The 26091-nt window shown below is 49.9% G+C and overlaps 10 protein-coding genes across 10 annotated transcripts; 6 read left to right on the forward strand and 4 right to left on the reverse strand.

Annotated features, from left to right (window-relative positions):
• Positions 1-1753: 1753 nt before the first annotated feature.
• On the reverse strand, positions 1754-3965 carry PSV08DRAFT_42220 (CoA-transferase family III domain-containing protein). Its single transcript, XM_014227267.2, has 6 exons — positions 3527-3965; positions 3270-3472; positions 2477-3195; positions 2342-2424; positions 2211-2289; positions 1754-2140 (listed from the first exon to the last, which is right to left on the reverse strand). Exons 1-6 carry the CDS (start codon positions 3796-3798, stop codon positions 1781-1783), a joined length of 1716 nt encoding a protein of 571 aa, XP_014082742.1. The 5' UTR covers positions 3799-3965; the 3' UTR covers positions 1754-1780.
• A 434-nt stretch (positions 3966-4399) lies between these two features.
• Positions 4400-6696, forward strand: PSV08DRAFT_42221 (uncharacterized protein). The gene is made up of 5 exons (XM_014227266.2): positions 4400-4568; positions 4622-4696; positions 4755-4933; positions 4990-5974; positions 6027-6696. Exons 1-5 carry the CDS (start codon positions 4517-4519, stop codon positions 6593-6595), a joined length of 1860 nt encoding a protein of 619 aa, XP_014082741.1. The 5' UTR covers positions 4400-4516; the 3' UTR covers positions 6596-6696.
• Positions 6697-8941: 2245 nt separating this feature from the next.
• Positions 8942-10924, forward strand: PSV08DRAFT_409762 (uncharacterized protein; the record flags this gene model as incomplete). Its single annotated transcript, XM_014227263.2, has 5 exons — positions 8942-9000; positions 9769-10004; positions 10081-10243; positions 10363-10466; positions 10518-10924. The coding sequence occupies 5 exons, from the start codon at positions 8942-8944 to the stop codon at positions 10910-10912; spliced, it is 957 nt and encodes a 318-aa protein (XP_014082738.2). The 3' UTR covers positions 10913-10924.
• Positions 10925-11094: 170 nt separating this feature from the next.
• Positions 11095-12160, reverse strand: PSV08DRAFT_298034 (uncharacterized protein). The gene is made up of 2 exons (XM_014227262.2): positions 11554-12160; positions 11095-11500 (listed from the first exon to the last, which is right to left on the reverse strand). Exons 1-2 carry the CDS (start codon positions 11917-11919, stop codon positions 11114-11116), a joined length of 753 nt encoding a protein of 250 aa, XP_014082737.2. The 5' UTR covers positions 11920-12160; the 3' UTR covers positions 11095-11113.
• On the reverse strand, positions 11968-12192 carry PSV08DRAFT_298040 (uncharacterized protein; the record flags this gene model as incomplete). Its single annotated transcript, XM_066092619.1, has 1 exon — positions 11968-12192. A coding segment is annotated over one exon (194 nt), but the record flags the coding sequence as incomplete, so codon positions are not given.
• A 1095-nt stretch (positions 12193-13287) lies between these two features.
• On the forward strand, positions 13288-13722 carry PSV08DRAFT_390462 (uncharacterized protein; the record flags this gene model as incomplete). Its single annotated transcript, XM_014227261.2, has 1 exon — positions 13288-13722. One exon carries the CDS (start codon positions 13288-13290, stop codon positions 13720-13722), a length of 435 nt encoding a protein of 144 aa, XP_014082736.2.
• A 9-nt stretch (positions 13723-13731) lies between these two features.
• Positions 13732-15342, forward strand: PSV08DRAFT_180723 (haloacid dehalogenase-like hydrolase-domain-containing protein; the record flags this gene model as incomplete). Its single annotated transcript, XM_014227260.2, has 4 exons — positions 13732-14182; positions 14240-14412; positions 14443-14527; positions 14552-15342. Coding segments are annotated over 4 exons (1500 nt in total), but the record flags the coding sequence as incomplete, so codon positions are not given.
• Positions 15343-16074: 732 nt separating this feature from the next.
• PSV08DRAFT_298052 (Aldehyde/histidinol dehydrogenase) lies at positions 16075-17889 on the forward strand. Its single transcript, XM_066092620.1, has 3 exons — positions 16075-16132; positions 16196-16906; positions 16979-17889. The coding sequence occupies exons 1-3, from the start codon at positions 16100-16102 to the stop codon at positions 17771-17773; spliced, it is 1539 nt and encodes a 512-aa protein (XP_065949098.1). The 5' UTR covers positions 16075-16099; the 3' UTR covers positions 17774-17889.
• Positions 17890-17911: 22 nt separating this feature from the next.
• PSV08DRAFT_298073 (uncharacterized protein) lies at positions 17912-18589 on the reverse strand. The gene has a single exon (XM_014227258.2). The coding sequence runs from the start codon at positions 18498-18500 to the stop codon at positions 17937-17939; it is 564 nt and encodes a 187-aa protein (XP_014082733.2). The 5' UTR covers positions 18501-18589; the 3' UTR covers positions 17912-17936.
• A 941-nt stretch (positions 18590-19530) lies between these two features.
• PSV08DRAFT_202564 (armadillo-type protein) lies at positions 19531-23275 on the forward strand (the record flags this gene model as incomplete). Its single annotated transcript, XM_014227257.2, has 4 exons — positions 19531-20340; positions 20395-22175; positions 22241-22362; positions 22499-23275. 4 exons carry the CDS (start codon positions 19531-19533, stop codon positions 22867-22869), a joined length of 3084 nt encoding a protein of 1027 aa, XP_014082732.1. The 3' UTR covers positions 22870-23275.
• Between the last annotated feature and the right edge of the window lie 2816 nt (positions 23276-26091).

Raw genomic sequence — 26091 nt, forward strand, 5'->3', positions numbered from 1 at the left:
TCAAATCACTGGTGACTGAGATTTCAACCCTAATTCCAAATTCACTTTGAGAAGCCATTTTAATTGGGACAAGGCTACAGCATGTTTGTTGAATGTCAACTTGACTCACAATCACAATTCACCGCGGCAAGCTGGAGACTCCTAGCGTCTCAGCAGGTATGTATATAAAGCCACTTCTGCTAACATGAAGATTACAGATGATGCTGGATGGTGCGATAAGCTGGAGGGGGAGTCATTCCCTCCCGACAACGGATTGATAAAGATTTCCTTGACCAGCAGCGTCAACACTGGGAAGAAGATAGCACAGATGGCAGGCTCGAGCAACTTGAGGCGAGTGACTCTAGAACTGGGTGGCAAGAGCCCAAGCATAGTGTGTTCCCCGATGCTCACCTCCAAGCCGCAGTCCAATGGTGCCACTCCAGGGCCATAGTCGGCAACAGCGGTCAGGCTGTGCATTACCAGTTCCCGCATCTACATATGTGCACAAGGATATCAAAGCGAAGTTTGTGCCAAGCCATGAATACAGCGTTTCGAGTCCCTAGACGCATCTTTTGGCGATCCAAACAAGGACACGACAATCATCGGTCGACGCGTGGACAAGACGCAGTTCGAAAGAGTGTTGAGCTATGTGGAAAGTGGGAAAACAGAAGCAACTCTGGTTACTACTGGAGGTGCTACACTGGTCGATAAGGCGAGTACAATACCCAACAACCTCGAAATTAGCACGCGTATAAGAATCTATGCTAGTAACAAGTCACTGAGCAGTACCGCTCTTGGCTCAAGGCTGCAAACGATGAACCAAGGTATTCACTTTTCAGGAAAACTCATGCCAAGGTCTTGAGTTTATTTCTTAATATTTGACCCTTAGTGGCCATGTCCACTTTGGTTGACACCAGCGACCACCTCCCGCGTCAACTAGGCTCGGGTGCTTTTTTCAGGAAGAAGGCAAGGACCAGGACGGTTGCGGCGAAAGGCATGAGACTGTACCAGATATAGCGATGACAACCTGCCAGCCCTTCTGCTCTTGCCTTTGAATACATGGGGAGAACTATAGGCGTCACTTCCTGATTCTCGGCCATGCCGCTAGTAGCGCCGCGCGCAGCCAGTGCAAAGACATTCTCGGCCTGATCGGCCAGGAATCCCCGCCTCTACTCTATGAGGGCACTAGTCGCTCCGCCTAGCAGGATCTCATGCTCCTTGTTGCTGAAGACTTTGTTCGAACATGATACCGATGCTGCCTCCTAGAGCGCGAACCGCGGCCATCAAGCTTATGAAGTGTGCTATGAGTTCATTTTGGTGTGCAGATTGAGACAACTACGTAAAGAAGGGCCGTAGAAAAGTGCCTACTCCCCAAACAAGAAGACTAGTTGGGAAGAACCAAGCTGCGAAATTGATCTTGGGTTCCATGACTGCGATGCGGGGATTAATCTCTGTTCATTCATATTGTGTTTTTGCCCAAAGACTCGTCGTTTGTTGCTGATCGCGGCTTCGGTGGCCATTCTAATTAGCCAGAGTCGAGAAGAATCTGTAAGTCTGGTAACTCAACCCGTATGTACTTCAGTCCCTGTTAGAGATGTCTCTTAATTCTTCGGGCTAGTCTAGACTTATGGGAGCAAGTCTTGTTTAAACATGTCTATAACCATACTGCAGCCCTTTGCCTAGAGTATAGATTGTGAATGCCTCTTACGACTGCATACAGACTAAACCGGATCATGAAAACCGCACCAGAAGTTTCAAAAGGGGTTGAAGCCCGCTAAAGGCGCATAGTTGATTGATTTTTCTATTCTACTACTTCTACGGTTAGATCATCAGGCCAGATGGGCTTGTCAACCCCGTTTCCCCGAGTTCCGACTTGATACTTCAACTCGACATCTTGATTTGGAAATTGAATAACAGGTTTCACCTGGATAAATGTGGCGCCCAGGTGACTGGCCCTTCGAGACTCGAAGAACGACTGGTTGAATAATACCTTGGCATCGTGTTGGTAAAGTAGCTTGAGTATTACTGGTACTGAGAACTGCATCGCGTGGTAATGCCTAAATACGGGCGATCCGTGCTTGCTCCAAAGTTTGTCCCAAACATCGGTGGGATACGTTCCGCAGGAGCGGACAAGCCATTGAGAATAATAATTGAGCGCAACCTGTTCAGCGAAAAAATGGTTGTTAGAAGGTCAAACTTATACTTCAATCAAATTCAAACTTGCCACTTACGTCAACCCCATAACTGCCGCCAATTTCAGCTCTTTTGCTAAGCGCATCTAAGACAGCTGCACTTCCGCAAACGCCGGTGCTACAGTTCCAGGTCAGAGTTTCAGTTACCCACCCGGATCATTATAACATACCAGTAATCTGAGTTGGGAAATACAGGAGTCACTGGCTCATCGTGTCCCATAGCTTTGCCAAACGACAATGATACGCCGCAGCACTAGTGACTTGTTATTAGTGCCAACATAAGCCTCGAAGAAAATGCGTCTTACTGCATCGCTGATCTGTTGCCAGCCACTTCGATGACTCCACGGACCTTGCCATCCGTAGCAGTTTTCCCTTACGTGAAGGATTCCACGGTCCCGACCCTTGACCAAGTCAAACACGGCACTTCTTCCAAAGCCCAGCCTCTCCATCACGCCCGGACGATATCCATCGACAACCACATCTGCCTGTAAAATAAGTTCCCGCAGCTTCTCTTTGTCGCCATCATCCTTGAGATGCAGGTAACAATTCCATTTGCCCCAATTCAGATCCTGGTGGACTGGGGACAAATCTGTGATATGGGGAGATGTGACGCGCATGACGCTGGCCCCCATTTCCGCTAAACTGCGAGAGATGCAAGGGCCAGCGATTACCCGTGTTAAGTCGACGACCTTGAGCCCAGCAAGCGGTCGTTTTGGAGAAGACGGATGACTCTTGTGGTCTGGCCACCAAGATGCCGGTTGAGATGATGCGGCGTCTTTTTTGATTTCATAGAGGCCGGTACGACCATTCTTCTGACCGTGCTCGCTGGCGAAATACTCTTCTGAAGACCAGGCGATTGTTCCTGCCTGTCGGTATTTTTCATTCATGAGCTCATCTAGAGCTGCAGAATCAATTTTTGAGACCACTGATTGGATTCTCTCGACGACAGACTCCATTGTATCGTTTGGTTCGCCATCCAATGGAAGACCGAGTGCAGTCAGTGTTGGGTCGGGGTTCATGCTTCCTAGAACAGAGGTACGTTATCATGAAATCCTAGAAATTGATTGCTCATGCCGAGTCTGCTGGAAAATTGCATACCATGGAGATGATAGAACCGTCCATCTTTTGTTTTGTAGATGTTAGTGGCCAAGCTGCGGTGCAGATTCGCCAGGGATCTATGTTTATCTTGGTTGGGAAATAGACGGGCGACTTCTTCAGAAAGTGGGCCAATCGGCACAGGCTTTCCGTCCTTGATTAGCTGAGATACCACGGGTGACATGAAGAACAACGAAGCATGATCTCTGCCACTCTTGTCAATTCCGTAAACGATTCCATACGTCAAAGAAGAAACTAACGTGTTGATCGTCATCTCCACAGGATCGATCTTGTACTTCTTAGTGAGAAGATTGTTTAGCATCACCCCTTCGAAAGCTTTCAAAGCAGAAATGCTCTCGGCGAATCGCCAGTTGATTGGAATACTTGGGTTGTTGGAGCCTTCGAATCGCACGAATTTGCTCAATCCTTGCACTTCGGCTGGCAGATCGTTCATGAGGGGGTTTTGCAAGATGCCATTTTCAAATACGCTTTGAGCTTCCTTGGGTATTGAATACTCTACAGCGGCAACCATCTTGACTTGAGCTCGTATAGACTGAACTAGATAGTCGTACGAATGCAAGAGAACGGAAAAGGAAATCGGCAAGTACGAAGAAAATAGTAGCTAGTAAGCCAGGGGTTACCGAGCTTAAGAGAGGTAGATGCTCAAAGATTAACCTTTGTCGGAGTGGCTAAATGAACACTTGCTATCGTAAGGATGAGCGAAGAGAAATAATCTTCTACCTAATCCCTTGCCGGGATTCCGGATCGCAATCTGGCCGTGTCACCGGAAACATAGGTCGCTGAATCTCATTCGACGGGTAGTGCGGGGAATTTGTAAACGCCGAGTCAATGCATCACGCAGACCCTTACTACCGTGCAGCCGGTGACAGAGCCCCACACATGGCTCCGCCAATCGTTGACAAATCTCGGATGCCGCCTTTCCCCACAATGACTAGGTGTGGTGTTGATAGTCTAGGCTTGGGGTCTTCGGGCTGATCGTAGCGATGCGGACCATCCGCCCGAGGGCGCTGACTCTGTCATCGCCGTTTACTCCTCGAACTTACTATTCCGTCCCGCTTACCCGCAAATAATACCCCGATAGCTTCTCATATTGGCTTCGCTGTTATCCATATTCAAAGCTTTAGTGGCTCTCTGATACACTTGTGAGACGGTCCTAACGATTCTTTCTGCTTTTTTTTGATTATATCGATATTCGGGAGTCTTGCAAGTAGCGAGTTGTCATCACAATCATGTCGACGCCAAAGAGAGCAGTGCGAGTGGCCAATTGTTCAGGAGCAGCGGGTGCGTTTTCTTTGCCATCAAAGGATTAATGAAGTGCTGATGCGGGAATAAAGGCGATCCGGGTGTCCATATGTTCAACCAAGCAAAGTATGGTCCAGTAGATGTAATTACCGGGGACTACCTCGCAGGTACGTTCAAGTCGCATCGTGTGGTAGTGCCGGGGCAAGCACTAAGGTGATCATGAAGAACTCAATCTAGCTAGCCAGGCCGAAGAATACCATGCTGGCAAAGTTCCAGGTTACATACCTACCGCATGGGATGGAATCCAGCAGACTATGGAGCTCGCAAATGAGAAGAGAATCAAGATTGTGCTCAATGGTGGCGGTCTCAACCCGAGGGGCTTGGCCGAAAGAGTCCACGAAGCGGTAAGCCATATTCAGTGCTTGAAATCGAGATTAAGAGCTTATTCTTCATGACCTAGGTAAAAGAGAAAAACCTGAACCTGAAAGTTGCTTACGTTGAAGGCGATAATCTGATGCACAAGGTCGACGAAATCTTGAGTAGTATCAAAGCAGGCACATATAGCCACCTAGATAAAGCTAATGCGGAAGTGCAGCTAGCTGACAACTCGTTGTCGTTTCTTGATGACCCAAAGAACATGCCGATTGTGTGTGCCAATGCCTACCTTGGCTATCGCGCAATCAAAAAGGGTCTCGACGAGGGCGCAGACATTGTCATTTGCGGACGTGTGGCTGATGCTTCACCAGTGATTGCAGCTGCAGCATGGTGGCATCAGTGGGACACGACGAACTATGACGAGCTTGCAGGTGCACTCATTGCTGGTCATCTTATCGAATGTTCCACATACGTCACTGGGGCCAACTTCGCTGGGGCATATAAATATCAAGTAAAGGACCTGATGAACCTCGGACTTCCAATTGTAGAGATCCTGGCCAATGGAGAGTGTGTGATGACGAAACATGAGGCTTTGAACGGAATTATGACAGCCGATACAGTAAAATGCCAGCTGCTGTATGAACTTCAGGGAAACATCTACCTCAACAGCGACGTGAAAGCAGACATTAATCACATCAAAGTTGTCCAGGAAGCAAAGGAGCGCGTCCATGTATCAGGCGTAAAAGGATATCCTCCTCCCCCTACAACTAAACTAGCTGTGTTCTATCGAGGTGGATACCAATGCGAGATGGTGATGAACGCCACTGGGTATGCGACAGATTGGAAGTACGACTACCAGGAGGCTCAGATTAGGTCCAAACTAGAAGAGTGGGATCTGACTAAACATTTTGACATTCTTGACTTTCAACGAGTTGGCCGACCTATGGAGAATCCTGATTGTCAACTGGCCTCCACGACCTACTTGCGAATTTTCGCGCAGGCAAAAGATGCTGGCACTTTGGGAAAGCTTTTGCAAGCATGGATGTATAATGGAATGGCACATTTTGCAGGTAGGATCATGCCACGACAGGTTAGTGATATACTTGTAGCTTACCGTGACAGGAATGCACTGTTCGATGGATATGCGCACTGCTATTCCCAAGTCCTACCTTGGCTTTTACCCCGCAACCATCCCTCAAAGTGAGCTTGAGGAATCTGTTAATATCCTCACAACAGACGGCAAAACGCAGGTCATAGTGGTCGGACCACCACAGAAGACGGAGCCTTTGCAGGCGCGTGAGAACTACGAACCAACCAACGCTGCAGCACTCGACTCGTTCGGCCCGACAGTTATGCGACCCATTGGTGACATTGTTCTTGGCCGTAGTGGAGACAAAGGTGGCAACATCAACTGCGGATTGTATGTACAGACTGCCGCTCAGTGGGAGTGGTTAAGGTCTTTCCTCACACGGAACAAGATCAAAGAGTTGATGGGAAAAGACTGGAATGATCGGTACTATGTCGAACGCGTGGAAATGGCAAATATTTTTGCCGTACACTACGTCATATATGGCCCACTAGGAAGGGGGGTAAGCAGCTCGAAATTACTAGATTCTTTGGGCAAGGGCTTCGCCGAGTTCATTCGAGCGGTTCATGTACCAATTCCTACGAAGTTTCTTGACGAAGCTTGAAGAGAGCAGTTCCAGTTTGTAAACTAGATCGCTTGCTGAGCAGGAAATTGTTGACTTTAGGACCAATCATGTTGACAGCGAAGCAATGTAGCGATATCCCCTCCCACATGGAATTCATTTGGGACCCCAATATCACCTGACCTAAACAAAGTCATTGAGTTCACCAATTGCGCATTGGCTAGACGAAAACATAGATGAATTCGTTTCACCATTGGTTGCACTGTGGGATAGTTTGACGTCCACCAAAGATAAGACTGATTGGAAGATAGCCCTTACCAAGCTTCCTCAAGCGCGTGACTGTGATGCAGTCAGGAGGTATGGTTCAGGGTCCGGGTAATGACCAACAAAGCTAGCGTGGCTGCACCTCTGCACCGTATCCACTCTGAGTAGGATAATCACCCGCCGGGGAGATAAAAAGAAGGTCCAGCCGAAGCACACGGGGATGGCCCAAGTGGGCAAGCACTGACTCAGTGCTTGTAGGGGCTTGCACCCATTCAGTCAGCCTCCACGTTCAACCTCTTTCCCCACTGCTCAATACCCGCGGTACTCCGTCTTGAACGACGACGAAATCAAAACAACCATATCATCATATTATCAGAAACCATTGCCCCTAGGGGTAGGCAGCGTCTCAGAATACTGTATCACAAGAGACCTTTAGCCCCTAGAGGCAGGCGACCCTTCATGAAGCTGTGATGTTAAGCATACCTAAGTTTTCGAGCATAAACCTTCCTTTTTCGTCCTTGCGCACGACACTTGCACGGGAAAGGTGCCACAAGCGGCGAGCAATGTGTGGCATTCCTGCGGAGCAATGGAGTGCGCTCCCAGCATCTCCCAGTACACCTGCGAGGCCAGGAATAGAGAAGCCGGCTAGGAAGTTCGGTAGTTTGTGCAATCGTTTAGAAACCGAGTTTGCCAATTGCTCCATGGTTACTGGAGAACAAGATGCGTGGAGGCAGAGCAAATTGCAAGAGCAAGAGGCGAAACAAGAGACTTACTTATGGCCGAACGGAGGGGAACAATACTTCCGTCTGGGTCGGTGAAATCCTCCTCAAAGCCTCGCTGATAGTCGCCATCAAGTAAAGTAGCGACTCGACCAGTCTTTTGATACGAATCATATGCTATAGCACCTTCCATGCCAATGAGGTTACACGCGGAGTAGATCCAATTAGGCTTGAATCATGCGTTAGTATCTACATGGGTAGTATTGGACAAAGCTTGTTACTTACCTCACATGGAAACAAGCAGCATCAACAGCTGCCCCAATTCTGCATCAGAGCCTCAAAGATACTGTTAGTATCATGGGTGTATTGTGCTCGATCTGTGATGCGCAAGTTGAGACAATTCTTCTTTTGATATCGGTCGTCGCCGTTGAGCTTCTCATATGTGGCCAACCCCGTTACCATGATGTTGTCTCGCATAACCGGGTCCCAATTCTGGTAGCGCTTAGTGGGAATGAAAGAAGATGTGCAAGAGCATGGGAACACCTACCAAGGTGAATTTACCCCACAGAGACTCCCATTTCCAATAATTCATGACATCCTTGGTAGTGCTTTTTTCAATGACGTTTTCTTGTGCTGCTTTGATGTATCCGTGGAAATTAGGCATATAGAACTTCTGGACAGCGGCAAGAGTATACTGTACATCATAAAGCTGATATCGCAGAGCCGATGTTTGGAACTGGTCGATGCGGGTAAAGTTGGCCCAATCATCCATAGGTTGGTTGGCAACCTGGATGAAATGTTGCAAAAGTCGCAGTTCGTCTACTGACAACTCGTCCTCTCTCGGAACCTTGTTCTAGAAAACCCGAGCTTCCCATTCAGCGTCTTCCTTTTCAAGGGTGGCATTTCGTTCGTCGCGTAGCTTCAGTGCGCTTTTCCGTCGTCTGGCGCCACTTACAAGGCCATATACCAGTAGGCCAAAACTGACGGATGCGACAATAGGTGCGGCGGGCGTTCAAACCGAGTCACCAACAACTGCTGCAGCAGCGATGCCGGGAACAATCCAATTCGCCAGGACAAAGACAAGACCTCCAGCTCCGAACCATGCGAAGAGGCTGAGAGGCAGGACAAGTAGAGTAAGAACAAATCCAGTCGCACCGATAATACCGCCTACGGCTAGGAACCCGGTACCAGGAAAAATGCAAGAGAGACTGAGAACACGAATGAAGTTGCTTTGGGACTTGTAAAAGCCGAGTAGGCCGGCGACAAACAACAGTAGATATTGTGCTTGTGTCCTTCGCTGGTACCTAGTCGTGACTTTCTGCGCACCGGCACAAGAAGGAATGAGGAGCGTGTCAGACGCAACAGCATCTAACAACAGGATTGGTCAAGCGGCGCCACCTTCTGCATGGCTGTGGGGAAGATATTCTGTGGAGAAGGCGAGTCACCACAACGCATCATGCTCTAGTATGCTTGACTCGCCCCCACCCTGCCGGCGCTTGCGGAACAGCCAAGACAAATTCACTACCGAGGCAGCGATGGTGCCGAAAGTGGAGATGCGGGAGACAGTACACACGCCACATGTGCGGGGGTCATTGGGGATGGATTTTCCAGTGTATTAATCCTTGTTCAGTCATGGCGCTTACGTAGACTCGATGCAGGGTCGAGTGCTTCCATGCAAATTCCGTGAAAGCGAATACCGTATCTTGCCGGAAGATTCGGCTCAACATCCTTTGGCCAATTGGGACTTTGAACTGATATATCCACTCCAAAACTAGCCAAGCCCGGTCTAGTTGGGTCTCCAACTTGCTATGGCGCGCCCCCTTCACTTTTATGAGTCCTTAGCCTAGCGCTGAATCATGGTACTAAGCCGCATTATCTAGTTCCCAGAAAACAGAGGCAAATGAATATATAGCTTAAAGTTTTTTTGATAAGATGCCGTAGTACAGTACATGATCGCCTATCTTGCTTCTTATGTTCTCTTAGTCTATACTATCCGTCGAATCTGCTATCGAAGATGCTTACATTGGACGTGATTGTGTCGACAGTTTACAACACTTTGTTGAACCCGAAACTCACAATCCCGATACTTGTCAGTTCTACTTTTTTTTCTTGATTGTGCCGCGCAAGGGCGTTATCACTGATCACGTCAAGGCAGTGCGGATATGCTTACCTTCATCCGGACAAACTCTCCGTGACGTTGCGGGGAGCGGAAAATCAACTGATTGTGGCGAGTCCATCAGTTCGAAAAGCAGGCTACTTGATCCTTGCAAGTCTTGTACTCCGCTTCGAGAAGTATTTGTCCCGACGCGCAATGAACAATGGTGTATCAGACACATATAGTTGGGAAAAGGAAATCGTCGTCGTAACGGGTGGTGCGGGTGGCATTGGGGGCGAGCTTGTCAAGCAATTGGCTGCCAAAGGGACCAGGATCGCAGTCCTGGACGTGTTGCCTTTGTCGTATTCGAAGCGTAAGATCTGTACCCATGCTTCAACAGAATCTTGAATTCTTGGCCGAGTTCGTCTTGTGCTAATCACCAGACGCAGCGTCGAATGTTGAATATTTCAAATGCTACCTGACGGACTCTGACAGCCTGACCGCGGCTGCCGATCGGATACGGGCAAAATGGGGACATCCTACAGTGCTTTGCTGTATCGCTGGTATTTTGCGTGGAAAGGCACTAGTTGGTGTTTTACCTCCTGAAGCAGAGTTCATGCATTCCGAATAGGCTAACCAGCGGCACTCGTAGAGGCGAGCACGAGAGATATACAATTGTGTGTTTCCTGTGGCTCTAACTTACCAACATGTTGTGGCTGATACAACTTCAGGACATTCGGAGTCAACGCCATTGGCTTGGCTCTGTGCTACAAAGAATTCGTGCCTGCAATGGTTAAGGCAAACCACGGACATGTGGTGACTATGTCTTCCGCAAGTATGTATCCTGCAGTGAAACGGCGTGGCTTGGTTTAGTTGACACCAATAGCTGCATACTCGACTGTCAGCTGCATGGCTGACTATGCTGCCTCTAAATCGGCTGCGCTAGCGCTTCACGAAGGCCTTCAAACCGAGCTGAAACATATATACAAGGCCCCTAAAGTACGGTGTACGGTAGTGTGTCCATCACTGGTTGGTACCAAGATGTTCACGGGCTTGAGCTCGCCCTCGAACTTTTTGATGCCAGTTCTGACTCCTCAGGAGGTCGCCGGTGTCATTTCCTCAGCATTGTGGTCTGGAGAGGCTAGACATATTGATCTCCCTTGGCTGAGCAAGGTTTTCATGACACCCTTGAAGGGAGCCCCAGTATTTTTGAGAATGCTTATGCAGGACGGCGCAGGAGACAGCATGCATTCGTTCGATGGACATAAAGTAATAAATTAGCGTATCTAGCATGGGCAACAGGCGTTACTATCAGTAGTATAATCATAATACCATGGCTTAGTCAGCGACGGATACCGTGTTAATTCAGTCAATGGTGTTTTTGTGATACTGTAGGGTCTACAACTACTTTTATCATAAGTTGATGAAAAGAGCACGCATTATTCACATCAAGGATGGCCTGTGGGTGTGCAAATAATATTATTATAGTAAGTGTTGCTCTCGTAACATAATTGAGGGATCAAATCCTCTGACTAGATCTGGGTACTCTAACCAGAACCTTTCCAAGATGCCCCAATTGGAAATATCCATGAATTTTTGATAGAAGCTCGGGTCAAGTTGGAGGTCGCCATCGTTTTCACGGATGATGAACTCTTTCCTGAAGCTTCCTCTAATGCGAAGCGTACAAGATAATAGCCCAAAAACAGCATCATGGTCATGTTTGGGTCCGTACCGAATCAGGTTGTCACGCATCTGAGGCCATAAGATGAGATCATACAGGAGATCGTGGTGACGGGTAAGCTGCAAAGTGGATGGGCGGAAGTATTCAGGAATGCATAGATAATTAGCTTTAGAAGGCCAAACTAACCACTGAGAAGATTCAGTATTGCGTGTGGAAAAACAATGAAGCAGGGTAAGCGTACACGACAGTATAGATATATGAGCCAAGTAGTGGCAAACTGCTCTGGGGGTAGGCAATGGGCTCCTGTCTGCTCTGAGACGACGACATTGGCCAGAATATTATTTGAACCACCAAAGAGAAGATCTATGGGTTTAGGGTTCGGCGAGCATGCAGCTTCAAGCTCAGGATAGGCGCGAAGGTTGGCGAGGAGGCGCGCCAGGTTGTTGCCGGGGTGCAAACCGACGGAGGTCTGTATGGCAGCCTGACAGGAGATGTTATTCAGAGGGGTACGCAGCCATTCCGGGTCTGCGAGCAACCGAGCCAGGACTGGGGCAGAAACGACCAATAGTTGTTCCTCTGGGGATTGCAATACCTCATCGTTGTTCATGTGTGTGCAGTTGATAGTGCAGGCTGTGCTGTGAGCATCGGTGTCCCTGATACGGTTGGGTTTGTTGAGGCCATGTGCATCATTGCTGATTCCGTCATCTTGTGCACGATCCTTGTCGTGGTCTTCTTGGCCATCTTCTTCATCGAGCTCTTGATGGTCGCTGTTTTTATGGTTGGGGATGACGCTGCCAGCATTGTGTGGGTGGCCGTGAAGCTCCCGCGATTGGCTCTCATGCTCCCGGATCTGGCTGGGTGAGGCATCCAAGTGCTGCATGCCCTGAAGTCGCTGCTCCAGCATGAGGACCTTGGCCTCGAGTTGGACACGGTACTCGCGTTCGCGCTCGCGCTTCCGACGCTGGCTCTGCCTGTCTCGCTCACGCTTGCGCGTCAGCGGGTCAGCTGCCAACGGATTGGCGCACGCATCTGAGGACGGTGCCGGCGGAGACGAGACGAGACTCTGGGGGTCGGGGGACAGGTGCATGCTGAGGTTGTGCGGAGTGTAGCCGAGTCACTAGTTGAAAGAGCCGAGTCACTACGTAGTTGAGGGTATGCCCAAGTCAATGACACCCTGGGCCCACGACGCCATAAGTATATCGTATGTTATGAGGATCCTTGTTCTGGCCGGCGTTGGGCGTTAATTGCCTACTACGGGCAAGGAGTCTGACTCTCTGGTTCACCGACGGAGCCGCCGCTTCCGCTTAACTCTAGTACGTACCCACTATCTTTGGTCTGCTTCGGGTGGCGACGCGGTCGTTACTTACTTACTATCGCTTTGTCAGTGCTCGACCATGACAACTAATTCTAGCATTCATTTCAGCACTATTCAAGGCATTGTTTCTAGTACAAGTCACAGCATCACTTGCAGCAGCAGCAGCAAACCATGGCGACGTGCTGCGCATAGGGTGCCCTTGTCCTTTGTCAGCTCATGTACCTCCACAGCCGTCTTCCCCGTTTGACCAGCCACACACCAACATCAACCTCGTCAGCCCAAGCACTCTCCTTGGAGAGCAATACGACAATGTCTGATATGTGAGGCCTTGTCTTGGATAGCTTCTTCCAAGGCCTTACTTGCATCACGTGCGTCAACGCCGTCAAGGACGCTTGTCTTGCCGTTCCGGGAGTCAAAACTGCGTCCATCTCACTTCAAACGCAAACAGCATGCGTTTGAATACGGTCATGACCCTCACCAATCTATGCCTGCATTGCTGGTGCAACAAATCCAAGATGCTGGATACGAAGCACTCGTCCTTACCGAGTCAGACTCCTGGACTACCCAATGGCTCACTGCGGCCGAGTCCAACGACCGGTCACTGCACAGTGGCCGCATCGGTTCACAATTTCCATGCAAATAGCGGCTTTGTCCTTCATCATGGAATATGCACGATACTACATTGGTAATCACTTCCGTGCTTCACCCCTCTTGCTTGCACTCAGCATTATCATGGCCATTGTGGCCGTGACTGCGCTTGGTTACACGATTCACGTTGAAGCTGCAAGGGCGCTCGTTCGATGTAGACCCAATGCCTCCTTAACGGCTTCCTGCGGCATGGTATTCGCCCTCGCGGCCACCCTCTCAAATCATGTTTGGGAGGCACCACGTGACGCTGCTTCTTTCAATCAAACTGGTGTATGCCTGCTCGTCGCCACTATCCTTGGAGGCCGTCTGATGAGATGTCTAGTAACAACTCGGAATACCCAACTACCCGCCTTATTGGCAAACGCGATACCTTCGACAGCCGCTGTCATCGCACCTGAAGATACCAATGGCTCCAATTCTGCCCAGGTCCCTGCAGACCTGCTTTAGCCTGGACATCTACTTTTACTAGTCCCGGGCGACTCTATCCCGGCCGATTGTAGAATAGTAGACGGCCATTCAACAGTCCACGAGACAATCATCAAGGGAGAGCCTGAACCAAGACCCGTCTTCCCTGGCGACGAGGTTTATGCTGGGTGCTCGAATGGGCCAGGAAAAATGATAGTCAAAGTTTGCAAAGCAGGTAAAGAGATTTGGTTAGCTCGAACACTGCAAGCTATCGCCCAGGGAAATGAAGCCAAATCCGATCCTGAGATGTTCTCCAATCGAATTCTCAGGTGGTTCAGTGCCGCTGTCTTATGCTGTTCTGCTGCGACCGGACTCTCTCACTACTTCACTGGTGCATCCGCCATTCTCGTCCTGAACAAAGTCGTCTCCGTACTACTCTGCGCATACCCTTATACATTGGGGCTAGGCATCCCAACGTGCCTCATGTCCGCCAACGGTAAGTGTTCCGAAGATTCTGTATGGAATGTTTGACTTTTTGCTTGTTACTAACATTCCTAAGCAAACGCCCATGCTGCCGGTATTTTCTTAAGAACAAGTCCACAGGTAGAGCGAGCAGCCGACGCCAAGGTGATTGTGTTTGACAAGACGGGTACTTTGACCTCAAGCACTTTGCACGCAAAAGCGATTGACACAGCTGTGGAATGGAGTACGTCGGCAGAACAAGAGGCTTTGGTCTAGCGAATGATTGGTCAACTCTCGCAGTGTTCATCACACCCTGTCTCCGTCTTGTTGTCGAAAAAAGCCGAAGAGCAATCTGAGTCAGCTAAAAACTCTAACTGCCTCAGTCGTTTTGTTCTACAACACTAAGAAGAGAACCCCGGGTCCGGTTTGACAGGCAAGTTCATATTCAAGGGGTCAGAATTCGAAGTGGCCATAGGCAATGTTCGGCACATGCACGCACAGCCCGATTCATGTCTTGGACTGTCAACTACAACATCTGACAGCATGGTGTATATCTCCATCAACCACCGTCTCGCAGGCTGTATGAAATGTGCAAGCGACACCATTCCTGATGCGAGTCAAGTCGTGGATTCCCTACATGGGCGTGGTTTTCAAGTATTCATGATGACAGGCGATACAATGGCGGCTGCTCTTGCAGTGGCTAACCATGTCGGCATTCCGCCTACCCGAGTCTACGCCGACCTGGCTCCTCCGGACAAAGTAAAGCTCATCAACCGGCTTCAAGCGCGCCATGGCCCTGTCATCATGGTTGGCAATAACATCAACGATGCTCCTGCACTTTCTACAGCAGCTTTCGGAGTCGTCGTATCGCATAGTCCAACGCTCAATAATAACTACGACAAGCACGGCCAAAATCTTGTGGCAACTTTACAAGAAGAAGCAGATGCATTATTGCTTCCCAATGGCAACTCGAGAAAGTCCCAAGCCGATAAGCTTCCCCATTCCACCTCCTCTCCTCATAGGAGCAACCTCCAGCAACTAGACTATTTGATCGCTTTAACTCATGAAACGACGCGTCGAGTCCGACATACGCTCAATTGGTCTTTGCTCTATAACCTCCTAACCTTGCCCTTAGCTTCCGGCCTTCTTGTTGCCGTTGCGCCTAGCTCAATATCAGCTTATATCAATCTCAGGCCGTAAGTTGAATGCCCGAAGCCCGATAATGAAGACTTGATTTAACTCTTCCACCAGATGGGCTGCAAGCGTGCTCATGTCCGTGGGTAGTGTAGCTATGCCATCTTAATGCCTACACCTTATACAGTGGACTCCAGATCCGGTATTCTAACCTTTGTGCACTTCTGCGACAGCATAATGTAGATGATTTACAGCATGATTGTTATTTAGTACGGCTAGAGTCAAATCCAAAACTCAGTGACCTTTTGATGGTGATATCCAAATAATAAACCTGGCTAACGTTGGTTGCGATGGGGGGGTTCCTGTGTTGTTACCTGCTGTTGAAGAAAACGTTCTAGGCGATCTTGGTTACGTAGCGGAGTTACATAGAGCCGTTGTACTACTATTTAGATGAGAGAAGTGTGTGAATTGTGCCAAGGTAGCGTCTTTGGTTTGCATGTGATCCTGGCTATCCATGCACCACCGGTCGTTCGTAAATCCTGCAAGGGATAAACTTGGCATTGCTTCGAGCATGGGCTGACTCATTGCCGGCTGTGCGGCTGTGATAAATATTACTAGGGTAGGACGGATAGGCAGTCACGATATCTACGAGGGCCCACCGCTGAATCGCTCCTGCCCTTGTTCCGCATGTCCAGACACCACACGGCTCAACTCCGGACTAAAGCTACTAAACCGGCTTACTCGGAAGCGTCGCGTCGTTCCAGATAACTTCATCCCAGAAGTGGTTTCTTTCGCAACGAGCTTGTCCTTACTCACTGGAAAGATGGTTTACAGTACGTCGAAAGAGTTTGATGAGGTATGTTACACCCCCAACGCATGTTTTTGTCGCCGCAGTTCCAGTTTGGCTCACACCTTGCAGGCATATCAGGCTGTGCAAGATGGATTTGCATCAGGCCTCACTAAAAACAAAGAATGGAGGCGTCGCCAGTTGAAACGGGCCTGGTGGATGATGGAGGATAACAAGGATCGCATCGTGCAGTGCCTTCACGAAGATCTCCACAAGCACCGCCAGGAAAGCTACTTTGCGGATTGTGTCGCTGTTCAATCTGACATTCTCGATACTCTCAAGAACCTCGACAGGTGGACTGCGGATGAAAAGCCAAGCAGGACCAGCCTTCTCAACTTCTTAGGGAATACCACTGTCAGAAAAGAACCACTGGGCGTAACATTGATTATCGGAGCTTGGAACTTCCCATTTTGTCTACTTCTACAACCCATGGTCGCTGCTATAGCTGCTGGTTGCGCCATGATTTTAAAGCCTTCTGATAACGCGCCGGCGTCTCAGAGACTATTGATGGAGATTATTCCGCAGTACTTGGATACAAACGCGATCAGGGCAATCAGCGCAGGTCCACAAGAGATGTCCTATATTCTGGACCACAGATTCGATCACATATTCTATACCGGCTCTGCAAATGTCGCCAAGATTATCCATAAGGCTGCGGCCAAGAACTTGACACCGGTTACACTCGAGCTCGGCGGCCAGGGACCAGCCATTGTTACCAGATCCGCCAACATAAACCTCGCCGCCAAGCGTATTGCTGCTATTAAGTTCATGAATTCCGGACAGGTAGAACAATCTCATCCCGCCGTCCTTGCTTTTATCCCTATTCATACATGCTAACAGATGGTGCGTCTTCAGATCTGTCTAAACGTGAACCATGTTTTCGTCGATCCAAGTGTGCGAGATGCTCTCACTGTGGAATTGAAGAAGTGGTTCGACATTTTCCGGGACGGTAAAACTCAACCAGAGTACTACACACACATTATCAATGAACGAAATTTCGACCGACTCGACAACCTCCTCCAGCAGACTTCGGGCCAAATCATTTATGGTGGCGAACGTGACCGCAAGACAAGATTCTTTGCCCCAACAATTGTGACCGGGGTAAAGCCAGGCGACTCTTTGCTGTCTGAAGAGCTCTTTGGTCCTATGCTACCTATCATTGACGCCGACTTGGACAGCGCAATAGCCTACACTCGCGCCCATGAACATCCACTCGTCTTGTACGCCTTCACGAACAAGGCGGAGGAAAAATCGCGGCTATTGAATGAGACCCAGTCAGGCGGCGTTACGTTCAACGACTGTGGATTACATGTCGCTACACATGATACTCCTTTCGGTGGCGTTGGCCATTCTGGTCTGGGATACTATCATGGCCGTTATGGCGTGTTGACCTTTTCTCATCTGCGAACGACTACAAATGCCTTGCCAGACTGGATGGAAATGGTCATGGGAGCCCGCTACCCTCCTTACACACTCAAGAAAGCTAGCACTCTCGCTCCACCTGTGTCTGTCTCATTTGATAGAAATGGAAATGACACCATATCTTACCGAGGCCTTGTATTCAAGGGTTTGAGTATTGCAGCGCTGGTGAGCCTTGCGGTCATGCTGAAAGGGCCAAAGGCTACTTTGAACTTCTCGCCGGGAAAATGAGCTTGTAGGATAAAGAGGCAGCGCACCTGTCATAACGCAACAAAAATAGGGGAATTTCCTAATTATATCGGTTAGTCACATAGCATAGAAGCACATATAAATGATTTGATTCACAGACTTCATAACCAAACACTACTTGAATAAAGAATTCCCATTGTTCCATTTACATGGAACTTGCAAAGCTCGTCTTTGTGCTATCAGCCTGCAACTTTGCCCTGGCCTCTTCTATCCAAGTCTCGAATCTAAAAACACCAGATTGCACACTACGTATGGGCGTTACCTTTGCACCGCCCAGATCCCGTCCCTCCTTTTCTATCCGCCTGCCGCTCTCAAACTCTTCTTCCTCCAACTCTTCTCGGATGGTTGCCGTTCGGCCCGTCTTCTGCAAGCTAGGTTGGACTGGGATCCAAGGCTGTGGGTGTCCAATTGGCGGATCCACATCGCCCTCATCTTTGAGCTCCATACTAATGTTGAAGGAACAGTTGGGCGGTAGAGGGGCGAGCGTGGATGTGCGTGTGGTGAGGGCAATCAAGGCGGCGCGAAACTGCTCAGAGAGATTGACATGTACATCCGTATCCAATGCCTTTGTCTTTCCTCGCTTCAAGATGCCACTCTCGTCTTCATTATCAGACACATCAGGCGTTGTTCCTTGCCACTCAATTTCCATGTTGCGATCTCCCTTTTCCACGACTGGGAAGCTACTGACATCAAACATGTATCGCTCCATTATCTTTGCACTGCCCGTCGCACCTTCTTGGTCTCCCTCATAGCTGAAAACCACGATAGCAACTCTAGCGACGCTGCCGTTCAAGAGCTCCTCGCGCACAGCGGCGATGGCGTCGGTTATCCATTCGCAGACGAGCGGATGCCGTGACTGGTAGACGGAGGCGTTGTGGAATCGTGATTGGACAAACGAGGCGCGCGGGTAGAGGGTGCGTAGGTAGAGAAGCGTATGCGTGTAGGCTGTGAGGAAGGTGGTGAAGTGGTTGAGGGTCTCGAGGTAGGTTGGGGCCATGGTGGGCTTGGGTACGACAGGACAGGCAGTGTAACCACTACTCGACAGGGCGTTGTGCACCTAGCAGGTGTTCTGGCTTGTCATCCCATATGTCTTGTAGTGGGGGATCGTGGACAAAGGGCATGACGCAGACGCGTCTCGTCGCGTGTCTAGCCCGCTAGGCTATCGATAGGCGTGCGTAGGTGGGTAGGGCTGGTAGTGCAGTGGCTGATCGGTATGGCGACTGTCGTGTGAATGCTGTGTCGAGAGCGCCTGGCACTGTTGGGGATCACAGCGTGGCAGGCAATACATGGCCTTGGGTGATTGAGAGAAGGTGAGGGAGAAGTCAAGTGCCTGGTTTCTACTCGTCCCGGAGATGTCGTGACGGACCCTCTGCGCAGTGAGCCGGTGCAGGTGAGGCCATTGGTCGTCTTCCACCTCGCCACCACCCAGTTCAACCCTTACCCATATGCTCAGCCTTTGTTTTATTTTTTTCTGTCCAGCTGCATCCAGTTTTTTCTCGAGGTGAAGGCGTCAAAACATTGCTCTCCCGCCACAGCAGGCGCTTGGCCACCCCGCTACACACAGATTCACGGAGCTGCCCCGCATCCCCGAGCGCGTTCTTTTTCCTCCGGTTCAGTCGCCCAGCAAACACCAACAACAAACGCGTCACCCGCCAAACAGTTCCTCTCGCCAACCGAGTCGGGCAACGCTAGACGTGCTGACTAGCTCTGTACGCGCATGCCCCACGTTGACCTTGACCATGGAGGACCAACTAGTGCAGCTGCTTTCCGCAACCCAGACGGCCCAAGAGGACACGCGCAAACAGGCTGAACAGCAGCTGCTCTCGCTCTATGGCCACCAGGAGCTCCCCCTGGGCCTGATTGGCATATCTTGCCATGAGAGCGTGCCTCTCAACATCCGCCAGGCTGCCCTGTTGTATCTCAAGAACCTCGTCCTGGCAGGATGGAGTGACAGCCTCGAGGGCTGGAAGGGACAGGTCCTGATAACAGACGAGAACAAGGCTATATTACGACAGCAGCTTCTCACGCTCGCCACGTCCGACCAGATCGACCGCAAGCTCAAGGCCGCCGCAGGCCTCGTCGTCAGCAAGATCGCAGCCGCCGACTACCCCATCGAATGGCCCGACCTGCTCGACAATCTGCTCAACCTGATACCCAATGCAACCGAAGGCCAACTACATGGCGCACTCAGGGTGCTTGGCGAGCTGGTTGAGGACTCGTTCAATGAGACTACATTTTTCAGCGTGGCACCGCAGATGATCAAGATTCTATACGATGTGGCTACCAACGACCAGAGGAAGCCGACATTGAGGGCGCTAGCATGTAAGGTCTTCCACGGCTGCTTCGACATACTCGAGATGGTCATGGATGATCACAAGGCCATGGTCAAGAATTTTGCCGACGAGGTGCTCAAGGACTGGATGCCTTTCTTCATCAGTGTCTTGAACACGAGGTTACCAGGTCCGCCTTCGATTGAGGAAGAAGAGCAGGATGCGCCCAATACCATGTTGTACAAGGGTCAGATTGCTCTGAAGCTTCAAGTGGTCAAGGTAAGTCATGGAGAATGAAGATCAGCGCCTGTCGCAATACTAAATATTATACAGGTCCTCATGCGCATCCGCTCCATCTTCCCCGCCATTCTTTCGCCGCAAAGTATTGTTCTCTTCCAAGCATGCTGGCAGGAACTTTCATTACTCGAACCCGCATACTCTCTCATGTACATACAAGAAGACCGCCAAAGTAGGCTGGAAGACGCCGATGGACTGCCATACACCCTGGATTTCCTCATCCTCGAAGAGCTAGACTTTATGCAAGCATGCCTTCGCGCACCGCCAGTCCGCAGTCAACTCGAACAGGAACTTCAAAACCAGGCACCCGAGAATTCTTGGGTTACTCAAGTCATGAAGCTGGCCGTGGCCTACGCACAAATCACTACTGAGGAGGAGGGACTATGGGATGTTGATGTCAACATTTTTCTGAGTGAGGAGACCAGTGTCACAGCAAACTACACCCCTCGAACGGCTTGTGGAGATCTCGTTATCAAGCTCGGTGAATGGCTGACAGAGCCGACGGTCAATGGCCTGTTGACCTACACCAGAGCACTTTACTCCGAGTCAAAAGGCTGGAAAGCAGAAGAGGCCGCTCTTTACGTTCTCAACCAACTACTGGGCGACTTCCAGGACGTGGACAAGCAAATCAGCCCCGAGGCTGCGACTGGCTACGTAGATTTCATCCGTTATGCCATGCAACAGCCTGACGCGTTCCTTCGAGCACGAGGCTACCTGGTCGCTGGAAGCTTGACAAGAACATCTGGAGACGCTCTTCAACAGCTAGCTACATCTTTCCTCGAGGCAAATCTGCAAGCTATTCCAAATGACGACTCCGACGTTGTCCAGGTTTCTTGCATCCGAGCTCTACAACACTACCTCCAGGCACTCCCACACTCGGTTACTCAGCCTCTACAAAGTCCGATCATATTAGCGATTAGTAATTACCTTGCCGCACAGGACATGTCAGAACTCAACGACGGCGACGACATCATGATCACTTTGGTTGAGACCCTGAGAGACGCTATTCTCATCGACACCCGGATCTGTATCACGGATAACGGCCTTGATATGCTCTTCCGAGTGGCCAGCCACCAAGCCTCCAATTTCCAATTGACCATGCTGGTTGTTGAAGCGTTCGAAGAGGTCACAGAAACCATTGCTCGCATGGGGGGCGACGCGTACATTCAGCTTTGTGCAAGGGTTCTTCCGTCGCTCACAGGAGCTTTCGATGTTGGTAGCCTGACGGAAGAGAATGCTCTATGTAACTTCGCTGCCGATCTTCTTGCTGTGCTTGCTGAACATGGACCTGAGCCGCTCCCGGCTGGTTTCGTCGCTACAACCATGCCGAAACTCACACGACTTCTTCTTGGATCTACTGACGAGGAGCTACTCAAGTCTGCTACGATTGCGGTGAAGAACATCCTCTCGCACGATCACCATCAACTCTTTGAATGGCGAGACGACACTGGCAAGGCCGGTCTAGAGGTGGCTCTTATCATCGTCTCGCGCCTGTTGTCATCATGCAGTGACCATGCTGCCGGCGAGGTCGGTGCTCTTGCTGCTGAAGTAGTAGAAAAGGCTGGTCATGAGCGGCTTGGCCCTTACCTGGAACAGCTCTTGCGGAGTGTCGCGGTGCGTCTAGCGCAAGCAAGCCAAGCGAATTTCATTCAGAGCCTGACACTTGTCTTTGCACGCTTGAGCTTGAACCATGCCTCTGAGGTAGTGGACTTCCTTGCTAGACAAGACATTGACGGCGAGAATGGACTACAAGTCGTGCTTGCAAAGTGGCTCGAGAACTCGATCAACTTTGCTGGCTACGATGAGATTAGGCAAAAGTATGTCAAGTTTATCATCCAATGTCCAGTAGCTTTATGGGTAGCCACTAATTTTGTTCTTTTAGTGTTATTGCTCTCTCGAAACTATATGATCTGAAGGATCCTCGGGTTGCACAGGTCCAGGTACAGGGCGATTTGGTCCCGAACACAGATGGTCGTATTATGACTAGAAGTCGCGCCAAAGCTAGTAAGTATCTCTTGTGCCTTTGCCACTTAGCCATTGTCATGTTGTGGAGAGCGTGTGTAGGCTGTTGCGCCACTACTGCAGAATTCAGTGCCGCATATCCCTTCCGGGTCCGTCCACACACTGACAAGGAAATCAGATCCTGACAAGTATACAATAGTACCTGCGCCTCTCAAGATACTTAAGGTCCTCATAGTAGAGCTCCAATCGGCCTCTGGTGCAAATCTCGATGCAGCTGCAGCCGCCGACCTTGCGGAGGAAGGCTCAGACGATGGCGACTGGGAAGACGAGCCCAATCCATTTGTCGACCTTGGCAGTGGCTTCAGCAAAGAGCAACTCATGGCATTCGCTGCCGAGGAGCCTGGCGGTAGCGGTCGTCAACGCGACGACGAGACACAGAGTTTCCTTGTTGAATTCTTCAAGCGCGCTGCTACCACGCCGGGTTTCGCTGAAGAATTCAACCAGCTCAACGAAGACGAGCGACAGCGATTGCGGGAAAGCGCTGCCTAAGCTCTGGTTTGATTAAAAGCTTCCTATCAGGCATGGGAAGTGTCTTGAAGCGATTGCCGGGCAGGAACTCCTCATTCAACATGGATATCGTATGTAGACTAATACGCCAGTTTGGGCACCTGTGGTGTCGCCCATACAGGTATGGCTCCCCTTTTCTTTCTGGGTTCAAGGTACATAGATGGTTGAAAGGGTGAATGATGGCGAATCCACGATATGGGACGGAGGAAGCAACGAAAACAAAAAGGTAGGATAAGTCGTTGAAGAACTAGCATAGTGTTGATGAAGATTATAAAGGAGGGAGTTCTTGTGGCGGCTATGTGTCTTTGAAATCAAAATCCATATGACCGAGTGGTTTTGCAGTCACGACTGCTTTTGCTTGAGGTGTCGTGATTGTGTTACGCTGGAATATCTTCGCTGGGTCTGTTGTGTATACATGCGCACGGGGTTGTTTTACATACATACTGGTGGTGATTTACGTAAATGACTTACCTACCAACAAGAACAGTTAGTTGTGCATAGCGATGACTAGTCTTCATTGTGCTGTTGAGGGTTCAAGATACGAATTGATGCATAATAAAGTTCTGGATATGTGATCAGGTTGTTAGGAGGTTGCTCTTCTTAGATAAGCCTGGAGTAGAGTGTGATTTATCTTCCCAATTTTTCTGCTGGTATAATGAAAAAGACGTGCAAAACATGTCATATCGTCCTTTTCTGGTTTTGAGCACCTTGTGAAGAGGACTTTGAATCTTGTGTATTATTTTTCTTTTGAAATGTATACTTGATATTGACACAGTAGTACAGTTACAGCAACTGCAGGCGTGATAAATGGTATCCCAACGGAAAAACGTAAAGAATCGTTGTTTGAATGCTATCAACACAATCATGTCCAGATAAAGTCTAATTCGTACGTAGTAGGCTATCTGAAAAAAAAAGCAAATGCTAATCACTCGAACACGTGCTAAAGTGTGTATCATCCTAACTCCATACACTCCTCTTCCTTCCCCTTCCTGGTTTTAAAAAAAACACTCTCAATACGCCTCCAATCCTAGTTCATAACCTACATACCCACAAGAAGTCACGTAGTAGTAGTAGTAGTAGTAGTAGTAGTAGTAGTAGTAGTAGTAGTGAACCCCACCCACCCACACCCTCCCCCATCCTCCATGTAAAAAAGTAACCCCCCCTCACAAGATCAGCCTCGTCCCCACCTTCCTCCCCTCCTCACGTGGCATGCGCACGTAATCCGACCCGTCCCAAGTCGCAGCGGCGCCGCCGCCAAGCCCGACGCGAAGGAATTAGTAGGAATACAAAGAGGTTAAACCGCAAAAAGGAGGCATGATGATGGCACACCGGAAAGCTGGCCCCCACCACCGCCCCTCCAGCCCGCTTTTTTCATAACCCCACCTTACCCTTATCTCTCCATCTCTATCTTTGAGAGCTGAGAGCTGAGAGCTGAGAGAGAGAGGGGGGGGGGGGGGAGGGGATGAGTTAGGCGCTAGAAGGGTGTTCGCATTGCGGCGGTGGCATGCAAAGATGATCAAGTGTGTGGACATGGTCATGTATGTAAGCCCCGGCCACAGGACAGGATGCTAGAAATAGAAAGTTTGGGTTTTTAAACACGGTTATGCGGTGATAATTTTAGGGTAAACTTGCAGGTACTGGAACTTTTTTTTTTGTAAGGGATGTACAGGGGGGGTGTGTTTAAAGGATTTAGGAGAGAAAGAGAGAAAAAAAAGAGTCTATTTTCTGCCATCAGGGCCGGTTTTATTTTTGTTTCTAAATTATTACTATTTTTTTTCCTTTTGGAAAGTGGTGCATGGGCTGATTTTGCATTTCCGTCTTACATGGAAGTAGATGTGCAAATGGCAAGGAACCATGGTAAAGTCGATGATCAAAGTGGTGGGGGGAGGGGTACATGGTGGGATGGAGGGGGGTTCGTGATTCTCGCTCGGCGCTTATGCAAAGTGATGGACAAGCGGGAAAAGTTTCTTGGACTCGGGGGCTAAATAAACCAAGCTAACTAAGTAAAACTAGCCCAGCACGTGGATGAGGGAAGGAAGGGAAAGGGAAGCGGGATCCCCCCCCCTTGGCTACGCTGCGAGCCGGGCTTCGGAAAACAAAGATGGTGGGTGGTTTGCGGTACACCCACCTAGTGTTTGTAGACGGCTTAGTGGACTAGGGGGGGTTTAAGCGGGCCAGACTATTGTAAATTGTTACCTGGTGACGTAGTAATTTTGAGTAAGGACTCGGGTTAAACAGGGTAAGGTGGAACGCGCCATTTCATAGTATGTAGTAGAGGATTTAGACTTTGGAGATGTTGCAATCGCTGTTCCCTGTTGGAACTTTGAACGTGACCCGTTATCGGGAGATGCCGAAAGTCTCTTTTTTGCGCGGTAAATGCTAGTTGCTAGGATATCGCGGATAGAGATGCGAGAAGGTCTGTCGAATGGAATGCACGGTTAGCCGCTTGCGAAAGGGAAATCTCAGGTGGAAAGTTGTCTTTCCCATCACCCCCTCTTCCTCAACAATATCCACTTAGTGATGGTTTGCTTTCTCACGGCTGTTGAGCCTTTTACACATACAAAAATGTGATTTCTAGAAAATAGACGAATCAAAGACATGGCATACAGCGCGTAACGCTCGGGTTTGGCAGCCCGAGCACACCCTTCCAGCAAACAAGACGTGTCCTGCTGACCCTTCGCAACCAACTACGCGCTTTCTAAGGACTTGCCCCTCGCCATTCGATCCAACCACCCCTCTCATCACACAGTGTGGCATCGGAATCGCCCGAGCAGGGAGGGAGGGGCGCATGAGGAAGCAAGAAACAAAAGAGCAAAAACGCGCAATCTCGATGCTGGCAGAGTATTGATCAGGTGTTGTCCATCGAAGATGTGGGGGGAGCTGGAGCAACGAAGCCATGGCCCATGACGTCTTGCAACAAGTTACCCCTCTCTCGCCCTGCGCAAAGGGCATCAAGTCCAGGACCGGGCCAGGTCGCAAAACCAGGTAGCATGAAAGAAGCATGACATGGGCATAGGCACAGGCGGCTCACGCGGAGCGGGTCAGTATGGCAAGTACGGTACCTACTAGGTGATGTAGACTGCGGCTGCGGGGTAATGGAGGAGACGAGAGTGGGTTCGGAGGTGGGCCATTCGGTCGTCATAGGCAGAGGAGGCGCGAGCATTGGCCAGGCGCGGGGAGGTCGGCGGGCGGCGGGCGGCGATG

The sequence above is a fragment of the Bipolaris maydis genome (assembly GCF_028858645.1).
Source record: "Bipolaris maydis strain C4 unplaced genomic scaffold PSV08scaffold_7, whole genome shotgun sequence".
Taxonomy (NCBI): domain Eukaryota; kingdom Fungi; phylum Ascomycota; class Dothideomycetes; order Pleosporales; family Pleosporaceae; genus Bipolaris; species Bipolaris maydis.